General features: G+C 37.4%; 1 protein-coding gene across 2 annotated transcripts in view; it reads right to left on the bottom strand.

The window, feature by feature from the left end:
* Tasl (TLR adaptor interacting with endolysosomal SLC15A4) overlaps window positions 1-8,472 on the bottom strand; it is a 23,561-nt gene extending 15,089 nt beyond the window's left edge. Inside the window, exon 1 of one of the 2 annotated variants that reach the window (XM_070039261.1) lies at window positions 8,298-8,472. Coding sequence is in view for 1 of the 2 variants with exons in the window: in XM_070039260.1 (XP_069895361.1) it covers window positions 4,834-4,859 (26 nt within the window). In the remaining variant the exon portion in view is untranslated. Of the gene's footprint in view, window positions 1-4,833; window positions 4,917-8,297 lie in introns of those variants that run through there. The other variant, XM_070039260.1, reaches the window with a different exon arrangement.
* Between the last annotated feature and the right edge of the window lie 4,110 nt (window positions 8,473-12,582).

The following is a 12,582-nucleotide window of genomic DNA, read 5'->3' as shown; positions in this document are numbered from 1 at the left end:
GAGGTTCAAAACCAGTTACGGCAGAAAACTCCCTGTGAGACTCTTATCTCCAATTAACTACTCAAAAACTGGAAGTGATGCTATGGCTCAAGTGGTAGAACACTGGCCTTGAGCACAAAGAGGCTCAGAGACAGCTCCCAAGCCCAGAGTTCAAGCCTCATGAACAACAACAACAAAAAAGAATTCTCTGTGACTGGTTACATGTAAAGAAAAACACATCTAAGGACATTTGCAAATAAGATGTTCTAGGCAAATTTAGCCTACATTAATCATTACTAGACAGGGGAATACCAAAATTAACCTTATGGACAAATTCACAAGTTGAAAGTATGTGCTAAAGTGCAGCATTTTGTTAAATCATTTACTTGTCTTTCAAAAAAACTGCAAAATGAAATCTTCCTTCTAGATTAGCACATATATAGGTTTTCAGAAAACTAGTATTTATAACTTGGGTACATAAACATACTTTGAATTTACACCAGATAATACAAGCCTAGAGTCAAAAAAAAAAAACAAAGAAAAACTAACCAGGAAGAACATTTTAAGAGCAGACATTAAAGAAACCTTAGTGATAGTAGATATTTGAAGCTTTGTAGATCATCTGGAGTCTATTGCAACTCTCCATACGACTCTCATCTCCAATTAAACACTAGAAAACTGGAAGTGGAGCTGAGGCTCAAAGTGGTAGATCAGAAGAGCTTACGGATAGCTTCCAGGGCTCTAGTCCAAGCCCCCAACTAACAAAAAAAAGGAAAGGAGACTCACTGACTTTCTTGCCCAGGCTGTCTTGGAACTGCAATCCTCAGATCTCAGCCTGCTGAGTAGCTATTACAGATGAGAGCTACTGGTGCCCAGCAATCCTCCACTTTTTAATCTCAGCATATGAAAAATAGGCATTTGACAAGATACAACACCCCTTTATGAGGAAAGCTCTAGAGAAACTAGGAATCTATGGGTCATTCCTCAATAAACTAAAGGCTGTATATGACAAACCTACAGCCAACCAGCATTACACTTAATGGCGAAAAGCTAAAGCCATTTCCTCTCAATACAAGAACAAGACAAGGATGTCCACTCTACTCCTCTTCAATTTAGTATTAGAATGCTTAGCTAGAGCAATAAGACAAGATGCAAATGTAAAGGGGATCCAAATAGGGAAAGCTGAAGTAAAACTCTCCCTCTTTGCAGATGACATGATCTTGTATTTAAAGAAATCCAGGGACTCCACTCCCAAGTTACTTGAGCTGATTCAGAACTTTGGCAAAGTAGCAGGGTATAAAATTAACCCTCAAAAAGCAATGGTTTTTCTGTATGCCAATAACAAGAAGAGCGTGGCTGAAATCAGGGAAGCAACTCCTTTTGTAAGAGTCCAACAAAAAATAAAATACCTAGGAGTTTACTAAAGAAGTGAAGGACCTCTATGATGAAAACTTTAAAAACCTGAAAAGGGAAATTGAAGCAAAACTAAGGAAGTCAAAAAACCTCCCATTCTCCTGAATTGGGAGGATTAACATTGTAAAAATGATAATACTGCCAAAGGCTATCCACAAATTCAATGTGTTACCTATCAATATCCCAACCTCATTCTTCAATGAAATAGAATCAATACCAGACTTGAAACTCTACTATAAAGCCATCGTAATCCAAACAGTTTGGTACTGGCAAAAGAACAGACCTGAGGACCAATGGAATAGAACTGGAGACCCAGAAATTAACCCACAGACCCATAGCCACCTAATCTTCGGTACGGGAGCTAAAAAATAGAATGGGAGAAAGACAGCCACTTCGGTAAATGGTGCTGGCAAAATTGGTTAAACACCTGTAGAAAACTAAAGCTAGATCCTTATATAACACCTTGCATCAGAATCAACTCCAAATGGATCAAAAACCTCAAGGTCAAAGCAGACAGCCTGAAAAGATTACAGGAAGAAATAGAAGAAACTCTAGGGCTCTTTGGAACAGGCCGAAATGTTCTTAATAAAGACCCAGAAACACAAGAAATCAAAGAAAGGTTGGACAAATGCGATTGCATGAAACTTCAGAGCTTCTGCATGGCAAAGGACATAGCTAGCAAGATCAATAGAAAGCCCACGGATTGGGAGAAGATCTTCACTAGCCATACTATGGACAAGGGCCTCATATCTATAATATACTTAGAACTCAAAAACTTAAATCCCCGAACAACAAATCCTCAAAGAAACAACCACCCCATTAATAACTGGGCTAAAGACTTAGAGACTTTTCTGAAGAGGAAAGAAGGATGGCTGATAGACACATGAAGAAAAATGCTCAGCTTCTCTAGCCATAAAAGAAATACAAATCAAAACATCATTGAGATTCCACCTCACCCCAGTTAAAATGGCTATTATCAAGAAATCTAATAACAGATGCTGAAGTGGGATGTGGCCAAAAGGGAAGCCTACTGCATTGGTGGTGGGAGTGTAAACTTGTTCAACCACTTTGGAAAGCAATATGGAGATTCCTCAAAAGACTATATACATAGAACTCCCCTATGACCCAGCAATCCCCCTTCTGGGCATTTACCCAGGGCATTTACAAGGCCATCCTAAAGCTACCAGCACAACTATGTTTATAGCAGCATTATTCACCATAGCTAAAGTATGGAACCAACCCAGATGCCCCTCAGTAGATGAATGGATCAAGAAATGTGATATAGATAGATAGATAGATAGATAGATAGATAGATAGATAGATAGATAGATAGATAGATATAAATTCTATGCCTCCATCAGAAAGAATGACACGGCCCCATTTGTTAGGAAATGGAAAGACATGGAAAAAATTATATTAAGTGAAATAAGCTAGACCCAAGAAACATAGGTCCCATGGTTTCCCTTAGTTGCAATAACTAGTATACATCTAGAATAATCTTACCAGACTAGCAGAAAAGGTCAAAAGCTATGCACATATGATCATATAAGATGATGCTAAGCAAAATGAACCTTGTTGTTTTTAATGTACTATGTGATTTTTTGTTTCTTTTGTAAGAACCCCTGTTTTCACTGTATTTGATTCCGCTGCCCTGTATCTTGTATATACATTTTTCTAATTTGGGAAGGGGAAGAGAAATAACAAAATGCTGAAACAAGGATACAGGTTGACCCATTGTAACAATGAGACAAACAAGACACTATGTTGAAAACGAAATTTACAATTTCGGGGGGAAGGGAGGGAGGAGTTGAGGAGGTGGGGAGGGAAGAAATAGTAGAGGAAAAACAAAGGAGGGGGTAACAATGCTGAATAGGAAATGTACTCATTACCTTACTCATGTAACTGTAACCCCTCTATACAGCATCTTTACAGTAAAAAATGTAAAAGAATCAAAGCATATGAATGATTTTTGTAACAAATATCACTGCTATAGTCTAGAATTATGTCACTCTTTTACTACCATTTTCTACAGTGTAATTGAGTACTACAGATGCCCTGTTTACTCTTCCAAATCACCTCCAGACATTCGTACCTGCTAGGCCCTCATGGTGTATTGGTACTTGTCTGCCTTCTTACCTCATTTCTGCCTGTTCCCCAAAAGTCCCACGACGCTAGCCACACTGAGCCTCTGTTCATCTTTCCATCTTTTTTTTTGTCACTTGTGGGTCTTGAACTCTGGGCTTGGTTGCTGTCCCTAAGCTCTTCAGCTAAAGGTGAGAGCTCTACCGCTTGAGCCACAGCACTACTTCTGGTTTTCTAGTGGTTTATTAGAGATAAGAGTCTCACAGACTTTCCTGCCTGGGCTGGCTTTGAACAGAGATCCTCAGATCTCAGCCACCTGAGTAGCTAGGATTACAGGTGTGAGCCCCGGCGCCCAGCTGTTCATCTTTCTTTCTTTCCTGAGAGCTTGCCAATCTATCCTCTGGCCTCATGACCTTCGGATATTATCGCAAATATTAACACTTCAGAGACTTAGGCCATCCATTAAGAATCCTTATCCCTAAATGAGAAACAGAGTCTAGGAATTTCCTTCCCTTACAATAATCACCAGGACTTCCTAGAACTTTTATATAACCCAGCTGCTACCATGAAGTGTAAAATAGTCATTGGAACCATGTTTGGAATGAGTGGCAAGTGCTAGCAAAAGGAAAGTGAGGTGATTAAGGAAGGTGGTGATTTGAGGTGATAAGGAATCAGGACAGGTCTTGCTTCTTGAAAAAGTATTTGGGGCAAGGATGAACTAACATGCCTGAAGAGACTGGATTGGAATGGATGCTAAGGAGACCTCCAGTGTCTACAAAATAGTGGAGGCAGTGCTCTAAGATACAACCTCATGGAATTGAAGAGAAAAATGTGCTATTGCACAGATAATCTTAGGCCAAGGTACATGGAGGGTGGTTTGGCCATCGTATCTGCTTATATAGAGCCATCTTCCAGGGGTAGGGAGCCTCCCGCTTCAGATACATAACAGGCTAGACAAGTATGCTTCTCATAAGCTGGCCATGGCCATCTGCTTGTATTCATAATTTTCTTTAGCCCTAGAATGATGGTATAAATATCCAAATTGCCTTTGGCACAAATAAAGGCTCCTCATCCCTGTAAGTCAATCAGGAAATAATACATCTGTAAGCATATCTTATTTAGTAAATCATTTTTCATAGTGAACACTATGTGCTGTCATTGCATATGTCTCCATGAACGTTTCCCTAAGCCAGTTTGGAACAGGACAATAATTAGATCACAGTTATTACCAAATTGCTTCTCAAATAGCTTGGACAAATTTATTCTTTTGCCAGCAATGCTTAAGATTGTTTCCACTGACATTCTTCAACACATTTTTTTAATTTTCCAGTTGGGTGAGCAAATTTATGCTTGCCTTACCTTTGGAAGTGAAGCAAGCTCCTCATTAAGATTGTGTGTAGGAGTTCGGTGCTGGTGGCTCATGCCTGAAATCATGGCCCCTCAAGAGGCTGAGATCTGAGAATGGTGGTTCAAAGCCAGCCTGGGCAGGAAAGCTGGTGAGACTCTTACCTCCAACAAACTACCAAAAAGCCAGAAATGGAGCTGTGGCCCATACTATAAATTGTAGATCCTGTAATTCCAATCTAAATTTTGTGTATATATTTTTATTGTAAAGATGCTGTACAGAGGGGTTACAGTTACATGAGTAAGGTAATGAGTACATTTCCTATCAAGCTTTGTTACCCCCTCCTTTGTTTTTCCCCTACCATCCCTTCCCTGCTCACCTCCCTGACTCTTCCCTCTACTCCCTCCCCCAGTTGTAAAGTTCATTTTCAATGTAGTATCTTGTACATCTTATTGTTACAACGGGTCAACCTGTATCCTTACCAATCTAAATGTTTTAAGATCTTATTGATTTGGGAGGACTTTCTGGTTTGAAAGGACATGATATTAAATTATCATTAAAAAATTTAAATATTGTTTTGTTCATAATCTGATTTTGATATGTAACCAAGTCTGAATTATATGTTTTAATATATTTTAAGTAAATGATACAAAAATTTTACTCCAATTACAGACTTTTCAGGAGGACTTTCCCTCTGTGAAATGGAATAAACATTTTTTGTGCCAGCCCTAGGGCTTGAATCCCCGCCTATGTGCTGTCCCTGAGACTTTATGCTCAAGTCTAGCACTCTACCCCTTGAGCCACAATTCCACTTCCAGTTTTTTTTGCTGATTAATTGTGAATAAGAGTCTCATTGTCTTTTCTGCTATGCTGGCTTTGAACCATGATCCTCACATTTCAGCCTAAGTAGCTAGGATTACAGATGTGAACCACTTACATCCCACAGCACACACATTTAAAATTTTACTGACAGCTTTTTAAATGCCTGTACTTTACAAGTAGAAACTCACTGAATCAGAAGCCTTAGATTCTATCCCTTTGGTAGATCATTTCATCAGCCGAGCATGTGTGCTCATGCCTGTAATCCTAGCTACTCAAGAGGCTGAGATCTGAGGATCGCGGTTCAAAGCCAGCCAGGGCAGGAAAGTCCGTGAGACTCTTATCTCCAATAAACCACCAGAAAACTGGAAGTGGCGCTGTGGCTCAAGTGGTAGAGCACTAGCCTTGAGCTGAAGAGCTGAGGGACAGCGCCCAGGCCCAGAGTTCAAGCCCCACAACTGACAAGAAAAAAAAAGTAGTTCATCTCTTACTCATCCCTATTTCCATTCTTGTTACAAAACATATAATTTGGGAATGCCTGCTCTCCTATCAAATGTAAATTGACTCTTACTTAACAAATTAATTTCTGGAAATATAACTGATGGTTAATATTATACAACTGTAAATCAAAAATCCTCTGTTCTCCACATTAACCTCCCCAAGTAAATAAATAACTTTGTTCAGTTATGCTTGGATTCTTATGTCCAAAGGTAATTGCTACTTTCAAGGGCTTTACCTAATGTAAGAAATTCCTCATTTCAAAGATGTAAAATTTAGTGCTAAACTAGTAGTAAATATATTTTTTCGTGGTTGAATTTTCCCCATACTTTTTCATGCCATTTCACATATTGGAAAGTCAAACCTTATGAGTATTTTTTCAATTTAATTTTCATATATTTACCACATACTAGGGGCTAGGAAGATAAGAATACTGATCATAACAGTGTTCTTTGAAATTAAAATTTCTTGATATTATTCTTGCCAATTATACCTATTGCTATTAACATTTTCTCGATAGTACATATGATAACCAGATGCAATGCAAGATTGTTGATTGGATCTTGTACTTAAGCAATAAAAAATACTTAAGCAATAAAAAAAATCACATGCAGATAATGTAGTAATTTGAAGGTGAGTCATATGTTAGATAATAATGTTATGTTGATGTTAAACTTCCTTAATGTCATAATAGTATTGTAATTATGTGAAATACCATCCTTTTTCTTAGAAAATATACATGGAAGTATTTAAGGATAATGTGTCCTAAGGTCAACAGTATCCTCTCAAATGAAACTGAGAGAGACACTGAGAAAAAAAAGTAAAAGTAACAAAATGATATAACTGACCAATCTACATAATAAGTGTTGATTATAATAGTCTCTCAACTTCTATGCAAGTTTAAAACTTTAAAATAAAATTCAAGAGAAAGTTACTGTATTTCGTTAAAGATATGTTTATATTGTGTAACATTTGTTAGGACCCTAGAGGAATTTGGGAAGAGAAAGGGGATCGGTCAGGGGAACAAATATGATCAAAGTATATTATATACATAGATGAAAATATAATGAAACTCTATGGAATTAATGCATGCTAATACAAAAAATCTTTTAAAAAGAGCCTGGAGAGATAAAAATCTTATGTATTAAAACTAATCATTATACATGTGGTTGCAAATTTTTCAGTGATTGGTGGAAGTATTGAAAATATCACTTTGGAAATAATTTGTGATTGCCAATGTGATATGGTTGTATAACACATATTTCAAACACTCTTCAAACTGCCAAAGGCTTCTCAATTATCTCAAACTGATCTATGCAAAAAGATTAATATTAATAAAAATATAAGGAGTCTGAACCAGGTTTATATTCAAGCACAGATAGATAAGTACAAGAGAAAATTCTGCTTGAGCAAATCAAAAGCTAATTCAAACAAAAGTCTGTCCTTGCATGTGTTGTCTTTAATAGCAAAGATAGGCTTTCCTCAAACTACTCAGAGAATTTGAAAAGTATCATCAGTATAAATCGTATTCACTTTGACTGTATCCTGCCACACAGAACAACAATAGAACAACCCACTGAACTGAATAATTGAGAGTAAAATCCAATTGGAATGTATTGTGATTGTGCTTGTCTCTGAATCTCATCACTGTATAAAGTCAAGAGCTGCATTGTCCCTGAAAATCCTGCTAACATTTTTAAGTCTTTATTTAGAAATGCATAAATTAAGCAGAGTTGGAATTAGTAAAAGAGGACAATATATATTATAAAGTATTTGATTCAAACCAGGTATGGTAATATGTGCCCATAATCTCTCAGCTCTTAGGAGGTTCTAGTAGAAGCAAGAACTTGTCTCAAAAAGAAAACATATAGAGAATTTTAAAATGCAAATTCAATATAAAAAATTAGAAATGTCCAAAATGTGTCCGTTAGAATATAAGAAATGTGTTGGCCTTAATTTCTCTTTATTGTCCAACCCACTGAATGTTTCCTTTAACTCCCACTCAACCCTGACTTAACAAGCTAGAGAGTGTTCTGGATGTCCTAAGACTGGATCTGAGTACTGATGCTAACAGTCTAAGAAAGGGTGAGAATAGAAAGGACAGGAAAAGGTAATAGAATTGTAGAATTGTATGACCCACCACCTCCTTTTTCTTACTTACCTTCACTAACCAATCTTTGATCCTTCAGAACCACAAAACTGACCATCCAAAGATGAGCCGACCAGCCAGCACGCTTTCCAGAAATGTTTACAAACCTTCTCTGATGCGACCAGGACACTAAGCTGCTTGTATCATTGACATGTTTTTTATAACTGATTCTGAGTGGAAAAATAGTTATTTCACTCAAGTATGATTTGTGCTAAAGAAGCAGTGGGAAGTCCCAGGAAATGGGGAGGTAGTAACTGACAACCCCACATCAAACCACAAAATGGAGTTTCTTCCCCTTTTTCAAAAAATGAAACCTATCTACGAAACTGTCTTTTGTTTTTCTTAAGTTTATTACTGCACGTTATGTAAGAACCTTACGAGCGTAATTAATTTCTCATCCTATAGCGATATATTATCTTGTAATCAGCCTCCACAAAAGAGCTGTAGTTATATGTGCCTAAAATATTCTGTTTCATCATTAATCTGTAATTGCTAAGAAGTTGCTTCTCAACTAGGCATAGTGGTGCAGGCCTGTAATCCCAGTACAAAGGAAGATGAGTTTAGGAGGATCATAAGTATTAGGCCTGCCTAGGCCACAGAAAGATTTCAAAGCCAGTCTGGATGATAAAATAATAATTCGTGCACACACACACACACACACACACACACACACACACACACACACACACACACACACATTATTTCTTCTTGATACAAATAACATACTTTTTTTTTAATAACAGGGAAGTAAAGCAGGCTCCAATAGGGGGCAAGATCAGCAGAGAGGGAAAGGGGGAAGGTGAGTGGAAAGGGTGAAGCAGAGTAAATATGGTGAAAGGACTTTATATATATATATATATATATATATATATATATATATATATATATGTATGTATGTATAAAATAGAACAATGATACTTGTTGAAATTGCTTTAAGAAGGAGGTGCAGGAACTTAAAGAATGACAGAGGGAGTTAGGATGATGGGAAACACTGTATACCTGTCATAAAAGTGTCACAATGAAAGCTTACAATAAATGTATGCTATTAATTTTTAATTAAAATTGTATTATTATTAGGTGGCACTTGCCCACACCTGTAATCCTAGCTACTCAGGAGGCTGAGATCTAAGAATCATGGTTCAAAGCCAACCAAGGCACAACAGTTTGTGAGACTCTTATCTCCTGTTAACCACATAAAAGCCAGAATTGGAGTTGTGGCTCAAGTTGTAAAGCACACAAAAGCCCAGGGACAGTGCCCAGGCCCTGAGTTCAAGTCCCAGGACTGACACAAAAAATATACATCAATAACCTGGCTAGATATGTGACTCAACAGAATCACAGCAGTGTAGCAAGTTCAACACCCTGAGTTGAAATTCCAAGTACCACCCCAAAAAGATATTATTTCTCAATCATATTTCTAATATCTTAAAAAGGACAGTTGTGAAGAGATAAGCACTCTTATATGCTATTGGTGAGATTATAAATATATTTAGAAGCTAGTTTCCCTATATCTGACAAAAATTTAAATACTCATACTGTTTAAACCCAACAGCTTATTAGGTTTTTTTTGTATGTGGGATGAACATACAATTAGAAATTTAAAAATTGTTTTTCCAGAATGAGATAACGACTTGAAAATTCCTACCATGTGTGTATTCCTTTTTCATTTTACAAAGTAGTACTATAAGTCAGACTTAAATTTACTTGATTTTTCAAAAGCATTTGGCTGGTTTACTAACTACTTCAAGTTAAGAGACCACAAGTATTGCTGTCCAAAGGATATCCATCTCATTGTCTTTTTCTAGCTAATTTTGATGAAAGCTAATGGCCAAATCATTAATTTGTGAACATTTTCATTTAGTGGATTTAATTGTTTTTATGTATCTTTACTCGATGACTCAATCTTTAAAAAAATTCTTACCTTTAAAAATGACCCTAGCAATTTTTATCTCTGTTAGAGGTCGTGGTTTTCTGCACTATTTAACGGAACACTACTTAGACCCAGTTGAAAAGACAAGTCCAATAAGCACAGTTTCTCATCTAGTTTCAGATCTGACTTGACCTGTCATCCCAGGAAACATCAGACTCATGGCCCCAAGGGCAGGTTCAGCTGCACTGTAATCTCATAAAATCAGGTGCAGGGATGGCTTCAGGCTTTGCCACCCCATGGAGATGTTAGCTATGATCCAGAGGTCACAGTTCCTTGGGGGCCAAACATTAATTTCACTTTAGTTGTAGGTTCAACTATGACTATTTTGAATGCCCTAGAATGAGTCTCACCTGATCCAAAAACACTCTCTCATAGGGTCCCCGAACACTCATGGAACGTTATTATGAAATAACCAATGCAAGGTGATTGTTGCTGCTCTAGTGTAGCCTAAGTCACCATACTGGGATTTCACTTGTTTTTTATGCATTTGGTGTTTGTTTGTTTGGGGTTTGAGTTGTTGTTTTGAGGGGGTTTTGCTAGTTGTGGGGCTTGAACCCTGGGCCTGGGTACTGTACCTGAGCTCTTCAACTCAAGGCATGTACTCTACCACTTGAACTACAATGCCACTTCCAGTTTCCTGGGGGTTAATTGGAGATAGTCTCACTGACTTTCCTGCCCCAGCTGGCTGGCTTTGAATAGTGATCCTCAGATCTCAGCCTCCTGAGTATCTAGGATTACAGGCATGAGCCACCTTTTGCTGTTTTTAAAGTAGTTGTACAAAGGAGTTTCAATTCCAGAAGTCAAATACACATACCACTGTATTCAAAAACAAAAGGCAGAATTTCGATTACATTGACTCTTCTTGCTTTTGTCTCGTAAGTCACTCTTTTTATGAAAATCATCCTTTCTAGAAAGAAATTTTCTGTGATCAAAAAGTTGACATTATGTCAACTCAGCTTGCCATTTCTCTTTTGATAAAACCTGAGTGTATGAAAGGCTTTAAACTGCTTTTCTCTTTGCTGACTATAAGGAAATAGAATTATAGCCTTTGTAGCTAAAATCTTGTAATATGATTTTCCATCAATCTGCTAAATGGTAAGTAAAAGTTATTTCCTTGATTTCTGTTCCTCTAAGTGAATGTTATTCCTATTACCCAATTACCATTGCTAGTGTAAAAAAATTATGTATAGGTTATTTCTAGTAGGGCCCAAGCCCAGAGTTCAGGCCCCACGGCTGAAAAAAAAAACCCCACAGGTTATTTCTATTAGGATATCATCTTCATCTAGCTCACTCTCAACCTTTCACCTTGCCAACTTGCACTACCCTCCAAGTACTCTTGCTATAAGCACTCTACATTTCCCAACAATAGGTCCTATTTGACCATTTCTAGTCCCTGATCTAATCTATAATTGCCTTTCCCTAAACAGAAAAGTGTGTGTGTATGTATATGTATACAAGCATACATACTCACATATATAGATATATATATACATATGTATTTAGACATGCAGATTCATAAAACTGACCAGTTCACAAATTTATTCCAGCAAACCTTAACTCTCTTAAATCACTTGTGTTCTCAATCACTTAAATACATTTGGGATTTTTGGTTTTATTTTTTTTCCAGTCCTAGGCTAGAACTCAGGGCTTCTTTTGCTCAAGGCTAGAGCTCTGCCACTTGAGCCACCAAGCTACTTTTGGCTTTTTCTGAGTAATCTATTGGAGATTAGAGTCTAATGGCCTTTCCTCCCCAAGCTGGCTTCAAACTGCAATTAGATCTCAGTCTCCTGAGTAGCTAGAATTATAGGCTTGAGCCACCGGCACCCCCACCCAGTTATTGTTGTTGTTAAGATTTTTAATTAATATGTATTAGTTGTACAAGGGAGATAGTTCAGTGTGATACTTCCAGAAAATATGCATAGTGTACCCCAATTAAACTCCTCTCCTCCATCTCTCTCCTGCCTCCCCCTTCTTCCCTTCTTAAATCAATTTAAACAGGTTTCATTGTTCTATTTACACACACACACACACACACACACACACACACACACACACACATACACACACACACACACACACACACACACATATATAGATAGATATAGATATTCAGTCTTGCTATCTCTATTGGTCCTCCTCTTGCTGGTATATACCCCCAACAGAGTCTGTTTTACTTTACTAGTCTTTTTTTCATTTTTAGCACATATTAATTGTACAGAGGGATTTCCCATGGTAATTCAGATGTGCATATATAATATTTTAGTCAAATTGACCTCATCTACTGCTCTTTTCCTTTCCTCTTGACCCTACAACAGTTGTCTCTCTCAGTACTCCAATGACTACTCAACTACTTTCTCGGAATTTGTT

This window comes from Dipodomys merriami, unplaced genomic scaffold, assembly GCF_024711535.1.
Source record: "Dipodomys merriami isolate MVZ:Mamm:240054 unplaced genomic scaffold, mDipMer1.0.p SCAF_3, whole genome shotgun sequence".
Lineage (NCBI taxonomy): Eukaryota > Metazoa > Chordata > Mammalia > Rodentia > Heteromyidae > Dipodomys > Dipodomys merriami.
This window is presented reverse-complemented; position numbering and strand designations above follow the sequence as displayed.